The sequence below is a fragment of the Nannospalax galili genome, unplaced genomic scaffold, assembly GCF_000622305.1.
Source record: "Nannospalax galili isolate Female #2095 unplaced genomic scaffold, S.galili_v1.0 scaffold471, whole genome shotgun sequence".
NCBI lineage: Eukaryota > Metazoa > Chordata > Mammalia > Rodentia > Spalacidae > Nannospalax > Nannospalax galili.
In genome coordinates, this window is record NW_008330333.1 from 546,402 (window position 1) to 574,399 (window position 27,998).

General features: G+C 49.2%; 1 protein-coding gene across 1 annotated transcript; it reads left to right on the forward strand.

Annotated features, from left to right (window-relative positions):
- The first annotated feature begins 51 nt into the window (after positions 1-51).
- Kctd5 (potassium channel tetramerization domain containing 5) lies at positions 52-26,603 on the forward strand. The gene is made up of 6 exons (XM_008845549.3): positions 52-357; positions 12,505-12,613; positions 14,540-14,631; positions 16,365-16,460; positions 18,388-18,513; positions 24,850-26,603. The coding sequence occupies exons 1-6, from the start codon at positions 106-108 to the stop codon at positions 24,877-24,879; spliced, it is 705 nt and encodes a 234-aa protein (XP_008843771.1). The 5' UTR covers positions 52-105; the 3' UTR covers positions 24,880-26,603.
- Positions 26,604-27,998: the final 1,395 nt, after the last annotated feature.

The following is a 27,998-nucleotide window of genomic DNA, read 5'->3' on the forward strand; positions in this document are numbered from 1 at the left end:
CGGGCGCTTTATTAGGGCGGACCTGTGGGTGGGACAGCTCTGAGGACATTATTAAAGACCGGACGCTTCCGGCGGAGGGGAGCTGTGGCGGGGCTTGTTGGGATCATGGCGGAGAATCACTGCGAGCTGCAGCCGCCAACCCCTAACAGCCTCGGGGCGGGGCTGGGGGGCGGCTTGTGTCGCCGTTGCAGCGCTGGGCTCGGCGCCCTGGCTCAGCGTCCTGGTGGCGTGTCCAAGTGGGTCCGGCTCAACGTCGGTGGTACCTATTTCCTTACCACCCGGCAGACGCTCTGCCGGGACCCGAAGTCCTTCCTGTACCGCCTGTGCCAGGCCGACCCCGACCTGGACTCCGATAAGGTGAGGGTCTCGCAGGTCCGCAGGGGGCCGACCGCCCTGACCGAGGGCCTCCGTACGTCCCTCTGCGCACCCGAGAGCGCTCAGTGGAGCCGGCACCCCGAGCCCTGCGCGCCCTGGGTGGAAGGAAGGATGGCGTTCTCAAGCCCACCTGCCTTGGGGCAGGGGGCTTTGCTTCGCTGAGGGCACCTCTCTCCTTCGCTTTTCCGGCTTTCTGGTCGAGGAGGAAGAGCTTCCGCAGACCCCGAACTTTGCAGTGGACCCACTTTTTCTCCTTAAATTCTTTTGCCCAGGGTGTGTGAAAACCTCCGCCCCAGCTATTTGCTGGCTGTGGAACCCGAGAGCTCTTTGCATTCATCTGGTCTTTTCACATTCCAGACGTTTTAGCATAGACTGTGGGGGTTGACAGAGTGGCCGCCTTTTCTCAGTGACTTGCATTTAGAGAGTTGGCGCTCCATCCCTATCATCCACAACACTCGCGGCTCTTAGAAGGTGCCCTCCAAAGTAATGTGTTCAAGGGTGTTATTTAAATTCGAATGTATGAATTATTTGTATTGAATTTATGTTCGGGGCCAAGTGTAGAAAAACCTTAGGGCTGTTTAAAGGAGGGGCCAGGTAGACAATCTTTTCAAATCTGCTTTCCGAGCTTGGTTTCCAAATCGCCTTTGCAAAAGGATAGGAATTTCCAGGTTTGTTTGCAGTTTTTCTTTTATCAAATTAAATGCTAGTACTATTGTGCCTATGGTAATAGAAACTATTTCGATTATTGCCTTTAGTGGAAGGAGTTTTGTGGAAGAAGGAGATATCTCCGGAGTATACAGGATTGAAACGTAAGAGAAAAAAATAGTTGTAGTTATGTCTTCCCCCTGCCCCCCAGGCAGTTTACTAACCTTACACTAACTTTGCAGATCTTTCAGTTGAGTCTACGTGATTGTACTTGGCTTTGTGCCTTGCCAGCCTGAATTTTGCTGTTGGGAGGCTTTCCAGAAAGATGGTAACCCTCTTCATTTAAAGAAGCCTTACAGAGCCCCTTCTTCGTGTGGCCCGACCTTAGGATCAGGAAATAATTGTTTTAGAATGTTGGTACCCTACAACTCTCCCAATTGTTCGCATTCTCCTTTGACCAATCTCTTTATTCTTAGAAAATTGACCTCCTGGAAAATGACAGTCATCTTCAGGATAGAAATGGACTTTTATCAGTTGTGATTTCCTTTTATAGTGTCAGTATATATTTTACTGTTGGTTTTTCAAACAGTGAGTCTTTATGATCATTCACTTACCTTTCTACTTAGCATTGCTGTCTTGTGTATTAAATCAGATTTTAAATTATTGTCCATGTTTTCTGATGAAGCAGCGTCTGCCTAAATAGCACTGGAGCAGTAGATTTGGATCTATTTGACTTTCACACAGTTAAAGTCAAATTCATCTTTTCATTTTATTGTCTTAGTGCTATTCTTTACTGGGCTTGTGAGATGGCACCTGCTGCCAGGGTTGAGTCTGACCACGTGGTGGAAGGAGAGAACTGACCCCTGAAAGTTGTCCTCTGACCTCCACAGGCACACTGTTGTGCTTGTGTGCCTACACACATACATACAAAAAAAAAAAAAATACATAGTGAGTTCCAGGCCAACCCGGGCTACAGGGAGACCCTGTCTTAAAATCACATTTGAGTTTTAAATTTATAAAACCACATTTCAGAGCAAAAAGAAGAAAAATAGAAAAATCAAGAATTCTAGTCTGGTGTGGTACACACCTTTAATCCCAGCACTCAGGAAGCAGAGGCAGGCAGATCTCTGTGAGATCAAGGCCAGCCTGGTTTACATAACTGAGTTCCAGTTGGGGCCTACAGTGAGACTCTGTCCCAAACAAACAAAAAAGCTAACTCATTCTCAACTACATAATGACTTTTGGACTAGCCTGGGCTACAAGAGACCCAGGTTCCACAAAAACCCTGAAAAGTAGAATGGATTCAATCTCAGTCTCATAGTTGATAGTATTCGTTTTAGTCACAGGTAAATTGCTAGGAAAAGCAATGTTACTTCATATTAGTCATGTTATTAAAGGGGTCAGATAACAAAATGTATGAATGCTCTGTGTTCTCAGTGCCCTCTCCCCAACACACCTCCAAGTTCTGATGAATGTCCCAGGAGATTCCTCCTTGAGGGTGGAAGAGAAGGGGTATTAGTAGTTGCGGGCCATTAATTACATGATGGAAGATAAACAGGATGTTGATTCACATGGAAAGATCTCGAAGCTCTGCCCTCATAGTTAAGATTGAGGAAAGGATACCTCGCGGATATTCCTAGAGTTGAACTTTAACTGGGGTCTGGTGCAAGATTCTCTACCTGGTATTTGACTGGTGGTTATTGAGCACCTGGGCATACAGAATGTGATACCAAGATGGGAGCTGTGTGGGGAGATTTAAGGGTAAGAGGTTTCTAAGAAACTTTTTAGGAACTTCTGGGTTTCACATTTTGTGGGAGATCACCAACCGCAGACTCTTTGGTGGTCTTGGGTTTCTGATCAGAGAGTTACTTCAGGGGTTTCTGGAAGGCGCTTTCCCAAGATGTTGACAGGTTGTTAGGGATGGTAGAGAATGCAAGCATATTCAGGGCTTTCTTGACTGCCTTCCCAGCCTCACATAATCCTCTGGACTGTAACTGCCCCCCCATTCCTCCATGTTCACAGAGCCTAGTGTTGCCATCCATCATTCCTTGTAACCCTAGATAATTGCTCTCTTATCTCAGGGGCCAACTTTGGGCCCACTGCTGCCATGAAGTTCTTTTTTCTAGATAGCCTGAATGAATTCTCACTTCCTCCTGGGACTTCCTCCAGTGGGACTGGTTGTGTTGTACATTTGAGGTTCTGCTCACCTGTTGTGTGTCATTTTCTCTCCTTTGTTGTCCTTGGGGAAAGAGTGACATGATGCACCTTCTTGAGCTGCCTGTGGAAAGTGCTTTGTAAATGCTTGATATTTGATCCATTTTGGTTATGTCTCTGTATCCTGATTATGTTGTATTCCAGTAGTATTGTTGAAAACAGTAGAGTTGCCATTTGTAGCTAAACTGGCCCCTGCTTTAGTATGGCTGGAAGCCAGCCTGAAGTAGGAGTGTTCTGTCTCTGTCTAATTCAGGTCTGGAGAAAACTGCTACTTGCACATGAACTTCTGCCCTTGGAACAGGGCCCCTGTCCTAGCTTTAAGGTTGCAGACACAGTAGCATCAGTTGGGTCTTTGGATGCAGTCAGTGCTTCCTGCAGCAAGGTCCATACGTTCTTCCCTGTACCCACTTGGTATATACTTGGTGCTGGTGAGTTTTAGGGTAAGAAAGATATGAAAGGAATTTTATAGGCAGGGCTAAGGGATATGATGTGGGTGGGAGTGCCATCTCTAAACCGGCTGCTTGGCAAGAGAAGTGGGGATTACTTTAGAGTAGAAGTGGCAGATGATGTTCTGTGTAACTAAATCAGAAGTGAGAAACTGACTGGCAGAATCCCCACAAGTCCCGTGCATTGGGCAGAGTTGCATTGGCCACAGAGACTTTGAGTGGGTGTCTGAGGCACAGGCATGTTTCATTTCGATGGCACATTAAGGATGTGACCCTGAGAATGTTCTTGGCCCTGGCCATGCATCTTGGTGCTGTGCTTTGTTAGTGAGTGCTTGTCCTCTCTGAGTCTGGTCACCTTTGTACATTGTGTCTCTTTTGGAAACCCCTTGGCCCTGAGCAAGCTAGGAGGACTTGTCATTTCATGAGGAGTTGGTTCTGAGGAAAGCTTGTCTCAGGGTGTCTGCTGAGGCCATAGGGAGGTGGCTTTCAGGTACAAAGGTATTCCTCTTTCTGGCCACCTGCCAGCTTTTTCACATAAAATGCTCTTGGAACCTGGAGATACTCATTCCCCTATGGATGGGGTATGGCTTCTTTGGCTCTAAAAGGGCAGGGCTGAGGGAAGCAATAAAGCCAACATGGTTACCAACCTACCCTTCTCAGAGAGTATGTGTGCCAGTGGGTCCTAGGGAGCAGGGCCTGGGGTGGGAAGTACTTGCTGTTTCCCAGGCATCAGTACAAGCCTCATGGTAGCTCCTTTTCAGAGCCCTTTCTGCACTTTGCTTATTTAGTGGGTCTTCCTTCTGTGTAGTCTGGGCCACTAGCTAGTGGGAGGATCTGTGATAAGGTGCTAGCAGGCTGCCCTTGTTCAGGTGCACACTGGCTCTCACCAGGCCTTGATTAGCGGTGACTCTCACTGGACTGCAGAGCACTCAAGAAAATTCTGTGCTAGGGTGGACATTTCATGGTGGACATTTTTCCTGATACAGAATTAGGCTCAGGCTCTGGGAGCCTGGTATGCCTTTGCATTGTGCCTTGGGGCATAGTTATGAACCTCTTCCTTAGGTTCTTCATATGTGAAGATAACACCTCGTAAGGAATAGTTGGGAGAATTAAGAAGTGGAGTCCTGTTGTACCCCTACACACACTGGGATAGTACAGTCATAGAGTGATATTAGTGCTCTTTAGTTTTGTGCTTTGTTTTGAAAAAAGAATACTCCAAGAAACTCCTCCTCCCATTTTAAGTTAATGTTTGTTTCTGACATTCATCACTAAAGCTTCCCATATCTGGCCGGGCAGTTCCTTCGAAGATGGGCCCGACTGGTGTCCCCAGTGTTTAAATTGTCTGGGCGATCCCACCCTACCAGTCTTGCTTCCTACCCCAGCATACTTATCCAGAGCTCCTGAACAGGCCCCTGGGGAGCTCTCTAGCCCTGGACACCTGAGCCTTGTGGGAAGGGGGCAGAATGTCAGGGTCAGTCACTAGACTTTCTTGTAAAGCTTTTAATGCTTTCAAGCTTGGGACGTGCAGCTCCAGGGCTCTGGTTCAGCACCCAGGACAAGTGGAGATGGCCTCAAGGTGGCTCAGAGAACATCTGAGGGTAGGGTGTGCCCCAGCATTTCCATTGTTCTTGTTCTGGTGAATTCTTGCTTTGCTTTGGCTGGTGGTTGGGGCTCTATGCTCTTTGGCCTAGTTTTACAAGGCGGGTCTGGGTGGCCAACTCCTCACTGCCTGTGGACTGAGATTGATTTTTCTGAACAGGTAAGGAGAGGCAGGTGCTACTAGGCTCCAAGTGGTCTTTACAGGGAGAGGGAAGAGGATGGAAAGCTGAAGGCTTATCCTTTGGCCCTAGCAAGAAAGTAAAGAAAAGTTCTGTGCTCAGTTTACCCACATGGCCCTGTGTAAGGAGGGCAGAGGCCACCTTGAAAACTGATAGTGGTGGCCTTGGAGACAGCTGAGGGAATACTAGGCTGCTTCACAGGTGAGGTACCTCTGGTTGGGCTGTCTTGGCCAGAGTGCCCTTGCCCTGGATTGCTGAAATACTAGCCAGAATGGAGGGGCTTGTGCCCAGATCTTGGCATCCAGGAAAGGCCTCCCCTTTGGCCCACCTGAACTGGGTCCTTTACATGGTCACATTTCCTGCCTTTCTCTTCTCCTATATGACTGATGATGGCAATGGCCTATTAAATACACATACTCAATGGCAGAAAGGAGTTGGTATCTGCTAGGGATTGCTTGTGGGTTTTCTGTAGCCAGTATACCTAGGGAAGAAACTACCCAAGGATGAAGGACGGATGGCCCCTGGTCTGATGATGAAGATGTGCATGGCAGCTGGATCTGCACAGGTGTTGGGCTGTGGTGCAGTTGGGAAATCTGTCCCCAGGAGGGCACCTGTCCACTGAATCAGCAGACACTACAGCAGGCCTCAGGCTTCTGTACACAGCTCAAGAGACCAGGGCGAATTCCAAGCATTTGGTTCCATGAGAAGCCCTAGCTTCATGTGTGATGTCTAGTTCACAAATCTACTCACATCTTAGGAGGCTTACCTGAGGTGTGTGTCGGTGCCAGTGTCCTCAGTTCTAATTTCCAGCTGGGGGCAGGGGTCATTAATGTGTCATCTGGGACTAAGGAGGCATCCCTCAAGTCATAGCCCTGCAAGTTGAGAGCTTCCTCTTGGGGAGGTGGCAAGGACTACACTGAGGGTCACAATGTCCCAAAACCCTGACACACCCTCTGTGCCCCATCTCAGCTGAAGGTCTGGCCACCTCTGTTCCAGGGTGTTTCTAGTCTTCAGGTAACTTGGGGGATCATAGGCTTTCACAAGAAAAGCAAAATGAGTATTTGGCTCTCCTGAACTCCAGTGCACTGGTAGGGTGAAGTTCAGGTATATAAAGTGGGGTGCTGGTATGCAGGTGGTAGGCCTGGGAACAGGGCTACCTGGAGTTCCTGGCCTGATTCTACAAATCTGTAAGCTTTATAAGCTTTCTTGGTCTCTGGGCTTCAGTTTTCTCATTTACATTTGGTGATGTCTAAGATGTCTTTTGGATCAAGGATTCGACAAATCGGTATAAAGAAAGTAGAAATGAGGGTTTGTGTATCCCTTGAAATGAGTGATTTTGTCATAAAATCTAAGCATTTCTAGTTAGGTTGATTGTGCACATTGGTACACACAAAATTCTCTGCACTTAATATTTCAGTTTGGACAGTTGATAGAGCATTCATCTCCCAGATTTGGTTCACAACATCTACTCTATTAATTCTCTTGTCCTTCCTAAAGGGTTGGGTGTGAGTGTGTCTAAACCTAAGGAAGCTCTCCAGCAGCATCTTCAATTTAGGGCATTGCCTAAGGGCCTGGTGTGCTCAACCCTTGTCTACCTACTATTTCCAGAGCCATGAGACTGTGTTAAGGGTTATATTCTGGATGATGGTGGCAGCACAAGACTATGGTCTGACTGGACGAACCATGGCCAGCCTCTGATTGGACCTTTCCTGATACGGACTTAAGACAGGTTTGACCCTTTAGAAGTTGATTTGTGGAGTCTGGACTCCTGGGAACACATTTGAAGTCAGCCTGTTTGGCCTTTCCCTACTTGATCCTCTGAGGAAGATGTTCATGGGCAGCTCTGCTGGCAAGGCCAGGGAAACCACCTTTGATGTTTGGAAGTGCTCTGCCTGGCTCAGCAGCTAGTAGCTCAGGTTCAGACTTAAGAGTTCCTTCCCTCTGAAGACTGGGGCTCAGCCTCCACATTGTGCCTACTCAGTACCATCTTGGGCATCAGCAACCTGCTTCACATATGTGGACTGATGGCATGTGTGTGTGGGAAGAGTTGGCTCTCATTTAATGTTCAGAGCTAAGTCCGGTGGTCCCTTTTTTTATGCCTTTGAAATATATTTATTTCCAGCCAGCACTGCCACAAGTAGGTCAGACACAGATTCAGTGATAAGTGAGGAAGGAGGGTTCGGTAGAGGAAAATGATTGTCAGAGTTTTTTTGTTGTTGTTTGTTTTGTTTTTTAAAGATACTTATTTTCTCCAGGACTGGTGGCACATGCCTTAAATCCCAGCAGAGGCAGGTGGCTCTCCATGAGTTGCAGGCCAGCCTGGTCTACATAGTGGGTTCCAGGCTAGCCGTAGCTACAGGGAAACCGTGTCTCAAAAACAAACAAAAGTTATTTTTAATTCTTTTGACTTATTTATTTTTATTTTATGTGTATGAATGTTATGCCTGCGTGTATGTAAGTGTACCCATTTTGTGCAGTGCCCATGTAGGACAGAAGAGGGCATTGGATCCCCTGGAACTGGAGTCACAGACAGTTGTTAGCCACCATTGTAGGTGCTGGGAATCAAACCCTGGTCCTCTGCAAGAGCAGCCGATAACCACTGAGCCATCTCTCCAGCCCCAAGGAAGCAGTCTTAATGCTGGTGCTTTTATGGAAAACCAAAACCTTCACACCATACCAGTGTAACATACACTTGTTCTAGAAATCATGATAGGACTGAAGAGAGGAAGAAAGAACAAAAAACTTCAGTGCCCTGTCATGGCCTGCTTCCTGGCTGCTACTTCTCTGAATCTGGTTTCTGAAGTGTGTGACACCCCAAGTATCCTTCTATGTCTTGAGTGCTCTTGGAGCAGGTAATCCTGATAGCCCTTCCTCAGTTGGCCCTAATTGCTGTAGTTGGCATCAAGGTAGTCTGTCACTGATTTTATGTGAGTAAAGTTTGAATTTGTGTTTCCTGGTTTGTCCATTTGAATGTCCATTTCCTGAATTTCTCTAGATTAGGATGGAGACCCAGAGCTGCATTACCACTACTGGGACATGTAGTGCTTGGGGCTCCTGTCAGTCGCCCAGTACACTCCAAGGCTGGGCCATTCAGCAGTCTGGAGTGCTTCTGTGGTGGACCCTGAGCAGCACTGCTGTGTGTGTCATGCTGGAAGTCTGTGGGGTATGGAACTTGGCCTTGGATCCTGGTCCTTCTATGGAATTGGGATCTCTCACTGACAGCTTCTAAAGAACTTGATGTGAACAGTGCTCCACACTTCACTACCTCTCTTCAGACCCTGCCTACTCTGCTCTTCATTGCTGCCTGGGCAGCTGGCCAGCTTTAAGGAAGTAGCCATCCAAACAAACTGGCCAGAGAGCCATGAGGTGATGCACAGAGGGAACAATCCTCTACTTTCTCTTCGATTTCTATGAGTATCCAAATGTGAGCCTAGACTGGGGACCATTTTCTCTCTGCCACCTCTGGTAGCAGCCCGGTGAGGATTGCTCCCCTGCCTGAAGTTGCAGCCTTGCTTTCTGGCCTGTGCCAGTTACTAGCCTGATAACCTCCCTGCCTTCATTTACAAGGTGGCTCTGTCCTGCTATTCTTAGCACATGTTGCCATACTGGGTCATGGTGCTGGGGCCTTCACAAATCACTTAGACCTCTGTATGTATTCAGGGTCCTCTTAACTCTTCCTGCCCTCCATGCCTTGAAGTCCTTTGTTATTTTTTCTGGAAGTGTCCAGGAGGCTCCTTAATCTAAAGTACCTTTTAGCCAGACACAGGTGAGGTCTCCATAAAGTAATGGCTTCCCCTTCCTTGGTGGCTGAATTTTAGGCAAAGGACACTAGGTTCTAAGCACAGGATACTGGCTGGAAGAGGCTAAAACTGTGAGGTTCATTGAGCTACTGCCTCCATGCTGCTATTTCTGATTCTTGTAGCTAAGTCTTCAGTTCACTTGGGGAGCCCTCAGCTCCAGGACAGAGAGAGACTCCAGAGTCCAGCGCTCTGCTGTTAGAAGTTCATACTGTGTCCGGGCTCTCACTTTGGGTACCCTGAGAAGGTATTGTCACCCCAGCTGGTCACATTGCCTAGAAGAGGCCAGTGTTCAGGTGTATCCTGTTCTAGGCTATAGGGGTGTGTGTGGGTGCTTTGGGTTAAAGGGCAGACCTAGAGAGGCATTCATCCCACAGGGCACGTTCAGTGAGAGCCAGTCTTACCCAGCACCAGAGCTGGCCAGATCCTGCAAGTGAGCTTGCCTGTCTGAGGCTCAGCTTCCCTTCATGGTTTTTATGCAAAGTGCCAATGCCAGCTCACCCAGTGTTGATGGCTCTGGCCTGCCACAGTGTCCCTTGCCTTCATCCTTCAGGCTTGGGAGGCCTATGTCACTCATCATTCTGGAAGTCTCCAGGAGGGTGCTGAGCAGGGTCACTCAATAGACAGCAGTCTCTTCCTTCTCCCCTTTCCTCTCTGCCCTCCTCCCCTGCCCCCTTAATATTCAGGGGGATTTTAGGCTTTCTGTTGCCAAGAGGTTCTTGCTTAACCCCAGGGACTGTATACGTGTAGCAGGCATTACATGGGCCCAGGACCCTCTCCCTGATGCTCATAGCAGCCAATTCTCATGAAGAAGCAAGGTTTGGAGTAATCTGGCTCCCTCTGACTAATGGAGGCTGGGCTCTAAGGCTCTGGTCAGCATGATGAGTGTTTTGGGTAGCGATCAGACCATTCCCCTCTGACCTTTTCTTCTTGACCTACAAGTAGTCTATCAAAGGGGCACTGAGCTATGAGTAATTCCTGAGCCCAGTGATGTGGAAATGTGACATCACAGGGGACACTTCTGTGGGAACAGGGGAGGGCTCTACTTGTGGTGGTACCAAACGTTTCTCCAGACTTTCACCCCTTTGTGGGAAGCTGGCTGTTCACTAGGAAGGCAGGACTGCCATTATCCTTCTGGAAGCTCGTCTGTGAGGTTTTCTTGGCTTTGCTTAGATGACTGGGGTCCAGAGGGTTAAGGGAGAGGCTGAGAAGCAGGTCCTGGGTAGCTATCAGCATAAAGGCCAGGTTGCAGGATGGGGAACCCTGGGGCACTTGGACCTATATATTGTCCTTAGTTTGGGGGAGGGGGATGAATCAGGAGGTCTTTGGGGTTGGGACACTCCTGTGGAGTGGAACAGGGACCACAGGAAGAGATAACTGCTTGACAGGAGCAGCTCTGGGTTCTAGCATCCCTGTCTCTGAGGCTTAAGTGAGTAGATGTTAGTCACAGCTCAGGTGTCTCCCTTCGATCTAAGAAAAGCAAGTTTTTGTCATTTTCCGGCAGTGAATGTGGGAACCCTTGAAATTACCAGAAATGGTGTCCACAAAGACAGAAGGCCTCTATAAAGGCTCATTGCATTGTGGCTGAGGCACCTCCCCTCTGTGAGCTCTGCTGCTCATAGGCACCCACATCCAAGTGGCTCCAGGACACCCCACATGCCCAATACTGTCCTTTCTAGGCAGCCAACTCTTCCCACCTTATGGCAAGTACAGCATTTTCCATGACTTATACCTACAGGGTCCCCAAGGGAGCTATGTTATGGTCGGGAAAGCCAATGTGTTCTTTTGATTTGTGGAGTCATATTCTTTCCCCAGTACTTAACCCCACCTGTCCTCCCTGGGCTGCCGTCCCTCGCTATCCATAGGAACAGGGTATCAGGCTACACCAGCATGTATGGGGCCAGATGGACTTGGCAGTCGCCAAATTATATGCAGCCAATTTGTGGCAGTTATAGGTAGGTGTAACAGGCTCACTGGTCCATTCAGGAGGGTGTCCTTGTAACATCTGTACATTGCCCCACTTTGGTGGTTCCAACACAGGTACCCTCTCCTCTGACCTTAGCCAGGCCTGTGGCTTTCATCCTACACTTCTGTTTCTAGCAGGGCTGCATCATGTGACATGTCACATGGGGCTGTACCTGTCCTATGCCTCACAAGGATGTCCTTCACAGAGATGGCTTCAGTGGCAGGTGGGGGCATCAGTCCTCAAGGGGACCTACTACTTCATGGAAGAGCCAGGCAGTCCAGTAGAGAAGGAGCACTTGCTGCACAGGTCGTCCTGTAGATGACTTTGATTCCACAGACCAGTGAGTGAGGAGGGTTCCCTTAGTGGCCACAATCACTAGGAAAGCCCTAGGGCTGTGGTTCAGCAAAAACTAATGAGGTACCCTGTGTGGTCACTTCAATGTCATTGATTGACCTAGGCTAGGCTTTTTGCTAAGGAGGCTCCTAACAGTGGGCTTCAGGGCTCAGCAGTGAAGGGTGCTTTCTCCGGTCTATCACTACCTGGACTCCTTATCCTAGAGATCTGCCTGGGGACATCCTGGAGCAAGGAGAATAGACTGCCAAGGCCCAGAGTCTTTAGAAGTTGAGCCACAGCCTGGCCTGGTGCCGCACAACTTTAATCCCAGCACTCTGGAGGCAGAGGCAGGCGGATCTCTGAGATTGTGGCCAGCCTGGTCTACATAGTAAGTTCTAGGCCAGCTGTGGCTAGAGGGAGACCTTGTCTCAAAAAGACCAAAAAACAAACAAAAAAAGGTTGAGCCAAGGAGCCAGGCATGGCATATATACCAGTAATCTCAGCATTCAGGAGGATTGTGAATTCAAGGCCAGCCTGGGCTATGTGGCAAGATCAAAGACATCCTGACCTACACAGCAAGATGCTCTCTCAGGGTGGAAAAAAATTGAACCATGGGCATCATCCTTCTTGCCCATGAGAGTATTGAGTGGAGGAGGCTGTGTGAGCACTGCTTAGCTGTTTCTCAGAGTCATTTGGCTCTGGGGAAGGGACTCCATGCCTGATTGGCTCAGATCAGTATACACAGGGAGGTGACCTAGATGACAGTTGAGACCTACTGGAGATCACCATGGCAGCAGATGGGATCCAAGAATGCTTAGAAGTTTTCTGAGGCAGGGTACATGAGCACACATGGGACCTGTGCTGCTGGTGTTGCTGGGTGTGATCTGGCTTGGTCTGACATCGGAATCACTGATTTCTACACAAGACTAACAACATTTTATTCTTTGTAGGATGAAACAGGTGCCTATTTAATTGACAGAGATCCCACCTACTTTGGACCTGTACTGAACTACCTGAGACATGGAAAACTGGTTATTAACAAAGACCTTGCAGAGGAAGGTATGTTCTTTTGAGTTTTTTGGGGGTAGGGGGGCTACTCGTGGTAGTGGTAGTTTTTTTTGTTTGTTATTTTGAGACAGGGTCTCCCTGTAGCCCAGATGGCCTGGAACTTGCTATGGAGACCAGGCTGGTCTTGATCTCAGAGAGATTGCCTGCCTCTCCCTCCTGGGTGATGAGATTAAAGACATACACCACTATTCCTGGCTATGTTCTTTTTGAGCAGACACATGAGCTCTGGGTTGGTGCCTGGTAGAAATAAATGCTGGTTGGTTCTTTGAAGTTGCAGGTGCCTCAAACCAGACCCTCTGTCAGGGGCTGCTTTCCTGAAGGGCCTAAGAGGCACACCAAGTGGCCAAAGACTACACTACGTTGCAAGGGTCTGTTTCAAGGGTCTTCATGCTGCAGTATGGGTGGCTCCCCTAGGTCCCACAGCTTTTGGACTTCTACAGTGAGAGGCTGTGTCTTAAGGGATTGATTATTTATGTATTTATTTATTTATTTATTTATTTATTTGTTTATTTATTGGTTTTTTTGAGACAGTGTCTTCCTGTAGCCTCAGCTGACCTGGAGCTCACTATGTAGACCTGGCTGGCATTGAACTCACAGAGATCACCTACCTCTGCCCCCCACCCCCACCCCACCCCCAGTGCTAGGATTAAAGGCGTACACTGGGCTTTATGGCCTGTTCTCCTTCAAGGTCACCTCAAGGATCCTAAACATTTTGCATAGTCGCCTCACTAGCCACCACTCTTTATTCTGCCTGGTCATGGAGCACAGGGTGCATAGTACTAGGCTAGCTTGTCTTGGCTTAGAAAGATTAGGGCCATTTCATCAAGGCACTAGCAGGTTCTGGCATCTTTCCTGTATCAGTTGGTCGGGCCTAGGTTGTGGAGCTTCTTTTTGAAGCTCCTGCCATATCTCCCCACACTTTTTGGCAAAAAATTTTTATTATTGTCTTTTGAAACAGGGTCTCCCTGTAGCCCCAGCTGACCTGAAACTATGTAGACCAGGATGGCCTTAAACTCACAGAGATCCACCTGCCTCTGCCTCCTGAGCTCTGGGATTAAAAGCGTGCACCACCACGCCTGGCCATATCTCCTTTCTTCAGGATCTCAGTGTCTGTTTTGAGTTCTCCTTCCGCTGTACTGTTGTGTGTGCAAATTGTCACTGGGCTTAAGCATGGAAACAAAGCTCCACTCTGGGGCTATGAGTCCATGTGTGTTGCCTGGCAGCCTTCCCACTCTGTTTGGAGTAGACTACATTTCATTTCATTCCGTGTACTCCACCCTTCCACATGCTGTGCCATGTGTTCTCCTGAGCTTTCCTGGTCTGGGTGTTGCTTCCCCCGAGGGGGCTAAAGAAATTAGAAAAGCATGTACTGATGAGGAAACCCTGAAGCAGGGTCCTTATAATCTGGTCTTAAGTTTCTGGGAATTACGGGTCCCAAGTATAGGGATTACAGATGGCAGACTGTAGGAAAAGCCCTGGACCCAGGAGTGACTTGTCAGCTAGTCTTTATTTGAGCAGGGGAAAATGAGATGTGTGTGACTGGGATATATGTGGGAGTCCATGACTTCCCACACTATGTCCTGGCATCTTCAGGTTCCCAGTAGAAGAGCCAGTGGTATAGAACAGGCAGCCACCAGGCTGCAGAGGAAAAATGCCAATGATCTCCCATTTTCTGTGGGCCCAGAACAGGTATTCTGCCCCCATGTGTCACCTCCTGTAACAGTGCCACAAGTATGTCTAGGAAACTCTCCCTCCTTTTCAAGGTGGTCTGTCTCTGCTGAACACTGGGAACTGCTGGAGGTCTGTGAGAATGTTATTAGGTCAGGTTGGGCACAGACTTAAGACTGGGGGTGGGGACAAGGTGAAATATTTATTTGCTTTGTTCTGTGATGAAAATCACATTTTCTTCTATTTCAGGAGTGTTGGAGGAAGCAGAATTTTACAATATCACCTCACTAATAAAACTTGTAAAGGATAAAATTAGAGAACGAGACAGCAAAACATCACAGGTGAGACAGGTGACCAATATGCTGGCAGCTCCCAGGACCTGGTTTGTAGGCAGGCTCAGCTTCCTTGTGTGTGGCCTTTGGACCAGAGCTGTCCCATCCTCATCCTAGTACCCCAGGCCTCCCCTCCAGCTTCTTTGGCTGCTATCAAGAGTATATGCACCTTTGCCTGACCCTATGTCAGGGGGCCCACTGCAGTCAGGAGAGACAGGCAGTTGCATCAGGTTGGGTGTGATGAACATGTTGAAAAGAGGAAGGCCTAATGAGTTAAATGTGGATGCTAGAAAGCAGGGAGGCCTCTGATGGGAGGGCATCTAGGCTGGGGTAGCAAATGCAAAAGGCCTGTGGCCAGTATGGTGAAGGGAAGAGCAGTGATAAGCTGGGAAATAAATGGCACAAGTGCTAGCGATCTGTGCAGTGGGAGGGATGTGAGGTTGAGCTCTGAGCAGTGCTTCAGGCATGCTGCATACCGTCCTAGGGACCATCATGCATGGCCACAGTCAGCAGGCCCCGTGCTGCCCATCAACCTTGTGCTGTCTGTGGTAGATAGTGGCCCCACCTCTGAAGAAGGCCCTGGTGGGTCTCAGCTTTGTTCTTACTAAGCCGGCTCTACACTTGAGAGCATCTACGCCCTCACTCAGCTTAGCACACTCCAGGAGGACATCATAAAGTGAATGCTGGCAACATTCTGTCTTGGTCTACTTAAAGCCTTCTCACTACCTCACTCCTGTGAAAGGCCTTCCTGTCATGCTACTTTCAGGCACTTTCCCACCATACACCTTCAGTCTATGTGAAGCTCTGGCTCGCTAAGTGTTGGGGTGGAACATACACATGACCTGCCCAGCCTTTTGCCTTCCACTGAGCTCTTCAATGGCAGAGAGAATCTGAGGGGAAGCTGCTCCTCAGCAAGTCAATAGACAGGTCCTGAAGGTTTCCCACTTTTCTCAGTTTGACTTGTTTTCCTCTGTCTCAAGCAAGACCATGTGACCTAAGCTACCTCAGTTTCTGTCCACATTGTGGAGGTAGGAGAGACCCTCTTGGGCCTTACCTCACAGGAACATGTAGCAGCTGGTGTCATTTAATGTCTTACTGTTGAAACATTTGGGTAAAAGCAAGGCTAGTGTGTGACTGTTACCCACATACCTCTGGCACAAGTCACCACCAAAGCAGCAGTGATCTGGGACCCTTATCTGTCCTGTGCATGTTGGTGGCTATAGGAGGGCAAACCCATCTCTTGGCTATCCCCTACCCTATATCCAAGACCAAAGTCAGCCTGGAACTGCTCAGAGTCCCTACTGGGCAAGCAGGGGATTAGGAGCCCAGTTCATTCTGGAGCAGGGCCTGTGTCTGAGCCACTGTGTGTGTTGACAAGCTTTTTGTGCCAGTGAAAGATGAGTTGGCCTTGCCTCTTGACCCTCCCTATTAGGTCCTTCCAGAAGGTTAATTGAAAGATTATGTGGCCCTTCATGGGACAGATGAAGGTATTCTGTGTATTCACATCTAGCCACAGGTGTGCTGAGGATTTTAGGAGCATGACTCATTTTATTTTGGAATTTAGAAGTAGAAATATTTTTGGAAGTGAACAAGGAAGCAGCACAGAGCAGCTGTTGAGGCGTGCGTTGGATGTGTGGGTATGTTCAAGGTTGCTCTGGGCACCATGACCTGTGGTAGCACAAAGCTAGAGTCACTTGGGATGCAGGGCTAGGCTTGACCTCACAGAGCACTTGTCTTTGCAGATGCCTGTGAAACATGTGTACCGTGTGCTGCAGTGCCAGGAAGAGGAACTCACACAGATGGTGTCCACCATGTCAGATGGCTGGAAGTTCGAGCAGGTGAGGGCTGCAGCTCAACAGGGTCCTCAGATCCTAGGAACCTATACCTAGGTCCTATCCTTTATCAGTGCAGTAACCACAAGAGTCTAGGTTGTGGGTTGCAGCCATTGACTCTACCACCTCCCAGACTCTGTTTGTAGTGGGTTTCTAATATCAGTTCTTCCATTGGGGTACTCTGCTGTATCGGGTACCTCCATGTGTGGGGCTGAACTCCCAAGTGCTTCTTGTCCACATGGAGGGTACTCTGTGGTCTCTGTCCTCCTGGGGTTCTGGCAGAGTCCTACAGGATGAGTCTGTGTGTCTCTCATGCCCAGACCCTGTCAGAATCACACCAGACCCTGTCCCTCATGTTGTCCCTGGCATGCGGCCCAAGAAAGGCTGTGTGCTGGAAAGTGACTGTCAGCCTTTCTGGATCCATGAATTAGGGCACCTCATTTAAAGCTGAGTGCCTTGTACTCTGCTGTCTTGTGACTTCTGGCTGGAAGTGAGAGTCTCCTCCTGTAACCAGCTTTGAGACTTTGTCCTTAACTATCCTGAGTGATCCCAGATTCATGGTACAGACACACCTCTTTCCCTTTGACTGTGACCTTTGTACAGTCACCCCAGGGGACTTCCATGCCACTAGTTCATGCTGGTGAAACCCAGATAGGCTGAGTCGAGCTGGCTAGTGAGTACCCTATGGAACTAGTACTGAGTTAACAAGCTTTCAGGGACTTGGAGTGAGATCCAGTCCCTTCAAGGTGGCCAGTCCAACTTAGAGTCACCCAAGGGTCATTGATTAGGCCAGAGCAGAGCTGCCTTATGAGAACATGGGGTCTCTGACAGATGTGGATTTATGTGTATGTCCCCACCTCAGTGGGGCCCCCACAACTAACTGATCCAACATTAGCACCCCTGGCATCCGCCTCACCTGGTAGAGTCCACTCCTCCACCACTTCATCCCCCAGTGCTGAAGGGGATGGCAATTTGCCTTGTGGAATGCTGTCCTGACTCTGCTCCTAATGTGTGGACTCATAGGCAGGGACCACTCTGCTCTTGGCATCCTTACTATGGCTGCAGTAGTTGCCTTGCAGTTACTTTTGTGTTTTAAAAGGACAAAAGTGCTTGGTGGCTGTGGGCAGCTTTGTCCTAGACTCATGCCTGGAGCAATAAGCATGGCCCTGGTCCCAAGTGGCATACCTGGTGACCAGAGGCTTTTGAGGCAAGGCAGAATGGCCAAGGATGTATAGAGATGCAGGATATCACCTTCAGGGTCTGACTTTGAGAATCAGGCTCAGCTCACACTCAGCCCTCTGTTGTTATTCCCTGCATTCCCCAGCCCTACCCTGAGGTTCTCTCCTTTGAGCAGGGGTAGGGCCAGCCTGCAGAGGTTCTACTACCCCCAGGAGGGCTGTCAGCAGAGAGAAGGACAGTCAAGCCGGGTTGGTGACACACATCTTTAGTCCAGTACTTGGGAGGCAGAGGCAAGAGGATCTCTATGAGATCAAGTCCAGCTTGGTACATAGCCATTTCCAAACCAACTGGGGCTACAGGGAGACCATGTCTCCAATAAAAGCCAGCAGCAGGTCCCCAAATGGCATTTATGCACATACTCTGGCCTTGGCTCTCACTTACCTGCCTTACCCTGTGCACTGTCCCCCCTAGGGTGACCAGTCATTGTCATCCCCTGGGACCTAGTTAGGAGCACCAAGAAAAGTTCAGTGTCTGCAGAGAGAGCCTGTCCCAGCATGTCATGCAATTATATGGGGGTGCGGGTGCAGGCTCCTCCAGGGCACTTGAAGGTTTGCTTCCCGCTAGTGTATGGGAAAATCTCCTAGCTAAAGCTAGTTTTCCTTTTCCCGAGCTTCCACAATCTGTGCCGCAGTCTTCCTGGCAGCAGGTAGACTTGAGCCGCTGCATGTAGTCACAGGCTGTGTCTCCCTTCCAGCTGGTCAGTATTGGCTCCTCTTACAACTATGGAAATGAAGACCAGGCTGAGTTCCTCTGTGTGGTTTCCAAGGAGCTGCACAACACCCCGTATGGCACAACCAGTGAGCCCAGTGAGAAAGCCAAGGTGAGTACCAGTGGGATGGTCCTGTCCCTGTGGAAGACACTGAGTTGGCTTTTCAAAGGCTTTTTTCTTCTTAATGCCTCAGGCTTTCTTTCATTCCCATTAAACTCAGATGTTGGGTCCCCTGGTGGCTAAAGATTCTTACATAAGCCATCTGACTTGTCAGAGCAGAGGCTCCTTTGTAGGGTGTATTATACTACACTAGACTCTGGTTTCCACAACCATAAGACAGAGCTGCTCCTGAAAGTATCTGGAACTTAGGCTAGACCAGCTGAGTCTCTGTGTCAAGACTGCTACTGTGGGCTGTTTTCTCAGGGGATGAAGACATTCTCTGTTCCCAGAGAACAACGTCAGGTGTGGGGAGAGTGCTTGGGACTTAAGCAGAGGGCAGTGGGTCCAGTTTTCAGTACCAGCAGCTGCCTTTAGCTGCTACCAGTAGCTGGTCTTTAGCATTGTGCAAAAGGGATTGTCATTCAGTCCTGCACTACAGAGGGCCAGGCTCTTCTGTTTTGGAGGGTGATGTCAGAGCCAGGGATGAGCATGCAGCCTGTCTCATTTACTTCTGGATAAACCCTCAAGTGACCAATTTTGGTGACAATTCTCCTGAGTGCCTTATGACTGGGACTCAGACAGACACACACATATATCCTGTTGTACCCAGCATTACTTTCTTGATTACTCCCAGGCCTTGGAGCCAGGTGGTAACAACCGCAGAGCCCTGTAGCCAGTTCATGGGGAACCAGGGGTCTCCAGGCATCTTGGCAAAGGCTCTGAAGGCCTGGCTTAGGCTGAGCCCAAGTTTAGGGTGACCCTCGTAAGGCCCAGGGCACTGCTGGAGGGCATTATGAGTGGGGGCAACAAGAAGCTATGGTTTAGCAGGGACTCTGTGGCAATCTGACATTTAGTCATAAGCCCCTGGGTGGCTTCCATCTCCTCAGGACTGTTCCTTTAGCCTTTCCTGGTCTTTGGGATGAGGGCTTAGTAACTAAGAGGCAGAATTCCTTAGAGGGTCCAGGAAGTTATGCCAGCCCCATCTCAGCAGTTCTCCCATCTTCCCCTCAATGTGATTAACAGGTATCTTTGCCATTGTCTGATGTATTATAGCCTCAGATCCCCTAGACTCCTTCCCTTAACCTTTGTGTGCTCCTGGAGAGTGGAGGAATCGGGGACAGGCCCTCTAGCACTGTTACTTCTAAGCACAGGTTGGCATGACTAGACAAGGGCTCTGGTCTCAGCATCAGGTTAGGGAAAACCAGAACCACAGCACCAGGCCTGGACCAAGCTTCCCATTGGTCTTCGATCTAACAGGCATCCCCTACCTCCTGAAGAGCCTCTAAGCCAATCATAAAAGGACATTTCTGTGTTTGAGCAATGACATAAGACTCTTCCATACATGTGTTTTTAGAAGCTTTTTTTCTTCCTAAACTTAGGGTTTTCATAATGAAGCTTACTAGAGCTCTTTTCCTCCATGGCTTTTCAGCTGCCAAAAGGACATATTCTGTGCTGTGAGGAGGCCTCAGGTATGACCTCAAGTCCCTTTGCTATTAAAAATAGCAGGGACCTCAAGTCCCTGTTTCTCTCTTCAAAAATACCTGGTTCTGAAGTAGAACAGCCAAGGCAGCTTCTGAATGAGGTCAACAGCAGCCAGTCCCTAGGAGCTGGGGCAGTCTAGAGTACCCAAAGTAGTGGGGCACCATGGGTGCCAGATCTAGAGAACAGAGGTTTGGAGATACACTATACATAGAGCCACCCTTCTGAGAGCAGTGGATCCCCTTGAGATGTGTGACCACTTAACCATGGTCAATAGCTACCATGATCCCACAGCCCCGTTTGTAGGTGTTCCCTGAGCATTTGGTGACTACCTGGCACTGCTGCAGTCTTTTCCTGTTTCAAGCTGAGAATGATAGGAACAGGGGCTATCAGGGCACCAAGACCGTGGCCTGTACAAGGAGTTAAGCCAACTGTGATTGAGAGGGGCAGGCCCAGGTGAATACCTTACTTCCAGTACCAGTGGCAAGCCTAAAGCCTTCCTAAGCCACGCTCACCTGAGGTCTAGCTCTGACTCAGAATGCAGTGGGAGTGGTTAGGCTCAGAGAAGTATAGTTGACAAAGGACATTCCTGAGGTAAAGGGCAAAAGAGCCCTCTAATCAGGATACATCCCTTTACTGTGTGACACATATCCATGAGGGAACCCTGGAGCCTTGGGTCCAGTGTATCTTTGAGGCTCCCCTGCACAGGCATGATTTGTTAATGGGTTGATCAACAGCTGCCCACATGACTGGTCAGTCTCAGCCTCACCTCTGTCATACAAGTGGTCCCCAACTCCAGCAAAAGCCCTCCCATCAGGCAGGATAATCTGTGGTCCTCTATAAGTTACTGCCCACAAGCTAGGACCACAGCTAAGGCCCTCTTAGGCAGGGCTCAGTTCCTTATCCCGCCTTAGAGCTGTGAGGTCAGGCACCTGCTGCAGGTGAGGGATCACCTTGCAGCTGAATCCAGAATTCCTCCAGGTTTTCTTCCTAGGCAGTCTATTGAGTGGTCCTCTCACAGGCCTGCACTGTTCAAGCTCAGCTGACAGCTGTGTCTTCTTCTCCCTTTACTGCTTGCTGCTTGCCGCACCAGAGCAATGAAGAGGAGACGGGGCACCAAGGTAGTGGCTCAGATTAAGTATAAATATCATGGTCAGCTCTATGGCCTTCAGATTGACCTTAATCTCCTTGATCCATGACCCCTAGTGACACTTGCCTCCACCCCTCCCCTGGGCTCCTGTACATCCTGTAGTTGACAGAACCTTTGGTAGCTATGCCTATAGATCTGTAGTAGAACTCCCTGTGGGAGGGACAGGGGCTATGGCTTGGATGCTGAGTGCTGCTCTGTCATAGTGTCCTTCCATGCATGCCATGGGCAGGACTGGGGCTTTGTGTCAGGCCAGGCTGTGGATGTCAGTGGGTGTGGGTACAGGAGGTCTCAATCAGTTCCGCCTGCTAGCCCCTATGGAGTGGCCTTTTTGTCAGTCATAGGCTTGTGGCCTCAAAAAAATTGGTGTTCCCTGATCTCAGATATCAAAGCCCAAAGAGGGACTGCTGCTGTCTTATTGTGTCTTCCCCCTCCTTATACCATGCTCATCTTCACTGAGGTTGGACTGGCCCTCCACCCCCAAACCCTCCTCTATTCAGTCAATCCTTGGCCAGTTCCCACCATTCACATCTTGAAGGCCAGGCTTATGATAGATTCTGAGCGCAATGTCACCTCAGCAGGGCTTATCTGTTGGTTCTTATCCAGGGAACACTGTTTAGTGAGTGGGTGGGAGCATGAGCATTGCCCAGGAGGGTCCCTGCCTTACAGGTGTAGTGCACAGGCCGGGAACCCTCATTGCTGCCCTGAGAGCAGCTCAGAGCACAAGGCATGGGAGATATATGGCCAGCCAGGCACCTTGGAGGTGAACAGTATCCTCCCAGCAGAGAGTGGTCTTAGTGCCCACTCTGGAGCTGAGAATGGCCTTTTCCATTTGAATTTGTACTTTGAAGTCATTGTGTAAGTATGTATGTGATGGCCTCAATTTTGCCTCTTGACCTTAAAAGTATTCATCATCTAGCCCTTTGAGTTCACCATGGGGCTGGGGAGATGGCTTAGCAGTTAAGAGCACTGATTGCTTTTGCCAGAGGACCTGGGTTCAGTTTCTAACATCCACATGGTGGCTAACAACCCTCTATATCTCCAGTTCCGAGGGTTCTAACACTCTCTTCCAGTCTTCCTGGGCACCGAATTCATATGGTAGTTACATGCATACAGGCAAAGCATTCAAATACATAATAAAAATAAATTTTGAAAAAATTAGAGCTATCACCACAAGGCAGTCATGGTGGCGCATATCTGCCATCCCGGCATTCAAGAGGCTGGGGCAGGAGGATCCTGAGTTCCAAATCAGCCTAAGCTACATAGTGAAGTTTGCTGTGACATCTGTATGTGTACCCACTATAACAGTAAAATAGAATAAATGTTTAAACTGTTGTTGTTTCTTTCTTTCTCTTTGAGGTAAGGGGCTACAGAGATGGCTCCAATGGTTAAAACAGTGTGCTGTTTTTACCAAGGACCTGAATTTGGTTCCAGCACCCACATCAAGCAGCTTACAACTGCATATGACTCTTGCTCCAGGAGGATCTGATACCTCTGGCCTCCAAGGGTACCTGCACTGTTGTGCACATACTCACACAGAAACAAACACACAAACACAAAATTAAAAATAAATTTAAAAACATATTTTATTTATTATTTTTTATTTTATGTGTATGCGTGTATTGCCTGCATGTAGGTAGCTGCACCTGTGTCATGCAGTGCCCGAGGAGGGCAGAAGAGGCTGTCGGATCCCCTGGAACTGGAGTCACGGACAATTGTTAGCTGCCATATGGGTGCTGGGATTCAAACCTGGGTCTTCTGCAAGAACAGTCAGTGTTCTTAACTGCTGAGCTATCTCTCCAGGTCCCAAAATAAATCTTTTAAAGAATATTTTTAGGGCCAGATATAGCGGCACATACCTTTAATCCCAGCACTTGGGAGATAGACAAGCAGATCTCTATGAGATCAAGACCAGTCTGGTCTACATGGTGAGCTCCAGGCCTGCTCCAGGCCTCCAGACCCTGTCTCAAAAAAGAGATACAGATATAGATATAGATATATAGATATCCTGTCTCGGGCTCCTGAGTAGCTGGAACTCTAGATATGTATCACCACACCTGGACAAAAATACAATGTCAGTCATACTGAGATTAATTTTTCTTTCCCCTTTTCACTCTTCAGTAGCTGAAATCAGGTATGTGGTTTGTTTCAGCACCTCAGTTGTGACAACTCTTTGGAGGGGCCCTGCAGCTACCTGGGCAGGAGGCACTCAACTCTGATTTGCCCTGGGAGTGAGCTGTGACAGTCACTCAGCCCAGGGTGTGGTGGGACTGATAGAAGCTCAAGGGAGCCATACCTGCCATCAGGTTGGCTAGAGAAGACAGCTCTCTGGAGGTGTCTGGGGCTTGGAGGCTTTACAAGTGCCCTGGAGGGAGAGCAGGCTTCTTTCAGTGGTCCCCAGACTTCTTGAGAGTCTCCTTTGGGAGCACAGTAGTGGTGCCCATGAAAGCAAACCTCAAATAGGCCCCATTTCCTAGACATCATAGGATGAAGCCACGTGAGTAGCCTAGATCTTCCTATGGATGTAGATGGATTTCATGAGACCTTTTCCAAGGCAGACAGTTCTGACTGGCTTCAGTGGTGTGAATGGTGGTCTTACTGTCACAAGTTCTGATGGATTGTTGGGGGCTCGGCCCTTCCAGAAAGTCACACTGTTCTGAACAGACACTCTACTGCCAGCTCTGCCAGCATATACCCTTGCCTGTGCTGGCTTATCTGCACGGGGCTGTTGGTGGCTGAACTCCTCTCTTCAGTAAGTAGGTGGCTCCTTGAGTCACCTCCAGGTATACCATAGAGCACGGGAGTCACTAACCTTGTGGAACTTGCCATTATTGGGATAGGGAGGGTAGCACTATCCCCTAGACGTGTAAAAGTTGCCCTCAAAGTGCTAGAGTAAAGGTTATAGCCCACACAGCTCTCAATGGGGCTGGCTTGGGGGGCAGGCAGGGTGTTTGGTGCTTTAGTAGGTACAGAAAAAGCCTGAGAGAACCTGGCCTTCCTTCAAAAGCCCTTTCTCATAGTTCCCAGGGCCAGCTCTCCCTGCTGTCCCAGACTTAAGTGCTATTGATCATAGTTGTTAGGGTTGGAGACATTTCCCATCTTAGACCTAGAAGCTTAGCAACATGTACCCAGCCACAGTTTGACTTGAAGGCCTCCAGGGGCTCCCAGCACAACTGGGTGGATGCACAGCTGGCTGCAATGTGCCAGTCAAGGAGACTGAGATAATGTCCTACATTCCAGCCTGAAGAGGAGCTGAGGGTGAGGGGGCCACAGCTGGAGTAGCAGGCACTGAAGGCTAGCAGGGTATGATCTGGAGGGTGTTTGCAGCATAACCTAACTCAGGAAGGCTTTTTGAGTTTAGGAAGGGGCAGGAGCAGGCGAAAGGGTGCATGCTTGCTTCTCATTGGTGGGTGGGATAGGGGGCCTGATCTGTCAGACATAGGGGATACAATGTGAGGGGACCTGGAGGCTTATGTCAGCCACCCACAGTGAAAGTTCCCTGTCAGCCAGCTGGCTGAGTCCCTGGCCTGCTGTTCTAGGTTCCTCTGGGCTATTATAAGCCAAACTTATATAGCCAGGCAGTAGGTCTGGGCTCTGCTCTCCGAGCAAGGCACTTGGTTGGGGCCAGCATCTTTACTCTCTCTGTATTTTATATTTTTCAGATTTTGCAAGAACGGGGCTCAAGGATGTGAGGAGTACTGACAGCTGAAGAAATGATTTCCTTTTTCCCAAGAAACAGTGAGCCGCCATGTCCAGGAAACATGGCTGTGAGAAGAAATCTGCTTTTGATCATTTCTCTAGAGATCTGGGTGTGGATCCTTTTTTGCCTCAGATGTGGGTGGCGAGAGACAGCCCAGCTGTCAAGCCAGTCATCCCCACAGGGAGGCAGTCAGAGCTGGGTTTGACAGTCTCTGTGGTCTCACTCTGTTCTTTCTCAGTGCCACATGGGACTGGGGCAGAATGCTATTGACCAGCCCGTGCAGTCCTGAAGACAATTTGAAGGACGGGGTCCTTGGTGCTATACATTGTCTGCGACAAGCAGCCTGGGGCTTGCCAGGAGGAAGGGCAGCAGCCATAACTCCTGTCCAGTGCACTGTGGCTCGGGGCTTTGGTGCCTTCTCATCACCACTTGAGCACCAGGCCCCCATCCTTGGGTCAGGGAGGCTACTCTGCCTCCAGGCATGATTGGTTGATTTCTCTTGACCTCTGCAAAGGCAGCCTCCATATCGTCACTACTTCCAGGCGCGTGTCCCAGGCCAGGCCCTCCCAGAGCCAGGCTTGTTTTTTGGCCTCGTCAGCTTGACCCAGGACCATCAAGGCTTCTCAATTTGTATTTTCCAGGCGAGAGGACTTTGTATCCCTTTTTTAAAGTGTCGATAGACCACCCAATGTTTATACTCTTTAGAAATGCCTAAAAGTGTTGCTATGTTTTGGATTGATCTGTTAAATCATTTAATGGGAGGTAGAGGTTTTGCCTCATCTTTCCCACCTGTGGGCTTATGGGGGAGCTGGCGCCTACCCGTGCCTTTGTTGCGCCTGGGATGGAGGCTGGGGCGGGAGGCCTGTCCACCTGGCTTCTGGAGCTGACACTCCAGGTCACGTTGAACATTCAGGATGTTTACAGCGCAAAACCTGTCTCCTTGCCGGCTCTCATTTCCTGTATAACTATGCAGTTCTTCTCTCATATTTCTGGAGTGTTTGAGACTTTGCACAACCTACATGGGTTCTGCCCATCTGACATGACATCAGAGCTACCAAGGTTCCTGCAGAAGCTGTGCCTGCTAGCTTTGAAACAGACCTTTCTCAGCTGGGGGATGTAGCAGTCCGCAGACCTGGCCCAAAAGAGCAAGGTCTGTGTCTCTTGACCTCTGGCTTCCCAAGGGAGCTGTGTAAACTGACCGCCAGGGCTGCCCATGCGCAGGTCAGAGCCTCTGACACTATTCGTTTCAAATGCTTCCGGAAACTTCTTGCCTAGACCCTTTTCCTTCTCCTTTGCCAGTAACCGATTAACCAAGTTCTCCAGCATCTAAGACTGACCTCTTCCTTTCGTTAGGTCTCTTGTATGTTGTTAATTGTTTGGTTTAGAAGATTCAGAAAAACCTTTCTATGGGGTGGATTGAGCTACAGCAGCCTGTCCTCCCCAGCACACCCTTGGGGTAGTGGCCCTGCTGTTGGCCATAGACATTCTCTGGGGAGTTGCTGGACACTTAGTGTTGTTTGATTTATGACCTTAACAATGGATAGGCTTGTGGGGTTTTTTTGTTTTTTAATTTAATGATAAGATTTAATTCACTAAAATTTATTCAAAGGGGATATTTATACTTTTATACTTTTTTAGGTATCCATATTTTATCAAGCTTACTGTTTAATGCCTAAGTTTCCCCTGAAATAGCAAATAAAATTGTGTATTTATGAATGAGTCCAGCAACAGTGAGTGTCTTGAAATGTGAGAAGTGCCAGCCCTCTGTTGGATCCAGGACACCACACCAACTTCAGAGAAACAACTTGTCCCCAGTGCCCTGAGGATATCTTTGCTGCCCAGACCCTGAGCCTTGTCTGTCTTGTGTCCTGTTGTACAACTGGCCCAACCAGGCCAGACGTCCACTGACCCCAGGGTACTGTAAGGGTTGTCCTGCTGCCTAAGTTGAGATGTGAGTGGGGCAGGAGACTGGGCACTGAGGTGCTCCTTGCATAGCTGGGGCACATGGGTGGTGGTAGGGATTCAGACTCTGCTCTGAGAGGTCCTCTGATTGTGACCTGCCTCACAGCCCCTTAGCCAGGTGGAGCCAGGGCACTTGGGAGAGGCTTCAGCATGGTAGGTGTCTCTGGTCACAGCCTAGGACATGGCCTGACTGAGCAGAAGACTAGAATGGAGGCAGGTTATCAGGTCCTAGTCCACAGAGAGGCTGTCCAATGTGAGGGTGTCTAAAGAGGGTGGGTATGGGGTGAGTATGAAGCCAGCAGGTGGATTAGGAGAGAGGTAGTATATGCAGGATCCCCAAATGGGTCCCCAGCTACTGGACTTTGTACAGAGCCCATGTTTAGAACCTTCCAAGGTACCACATGGGGCAGGCCCACACCTCTGGTTAACTGGTGCCTCTAAGTCAAAAGAATAAAGGGCTACCCTAAGGGGCCAAGGCCCTGGCAGTTTGTGTCAGCATTCATGAGTGGGAATGGGGTTGCCCAGCATCTTTGGACAAAGCCATGCTTCCTAAAGCAAAACACAATGGTGCCTGGGTCAGGTAGAACTTCTGGCTTTTTTGGGAGCTCCTTCCTTTGCACTGCCCCCACCTGCTGATCCTTCTGAGTGTTGGATAATGGCATCTGCAAGGTCACTGCCTTCAGACCCTCTGCTTCACAAGAGCCTGTGGCTCTTGAGTCCAGAAAAGTCTCAACCCAGCCATTTCCCTCCTGGGGCTTCTGCAGGCCATCATGATGTACATGTATGTGTGTGTGTGTGTGTGTGGTATATGTCTAGATTCATGGATGGATGGATGGATGGATGGATGTCTGCTCTTGGCCCACCTGTCCACCTTCATGGCAGATCAGGTTGCCTTTCACTGCAGTCCTGGATCTCTGCCTAGCCATTCTGGTCTACACAGAAGCTCCCTCCAAGCGTTCCTCCTGCAACTAGCAACTCAGTGCCACCTTCCTACCTGGCAGGTCATTAGCTTGTTGGGATGTAGTTATGCCAGAGGTGTACCCCCACCAGGGTTCCATGGGGAGCCTGGAATGACCTGAGGTATTTCTGAATATCCAAATCAACCACATTAAGCTTAGTGTAAGCTGAGAATTGGGACAAAATCTGTTT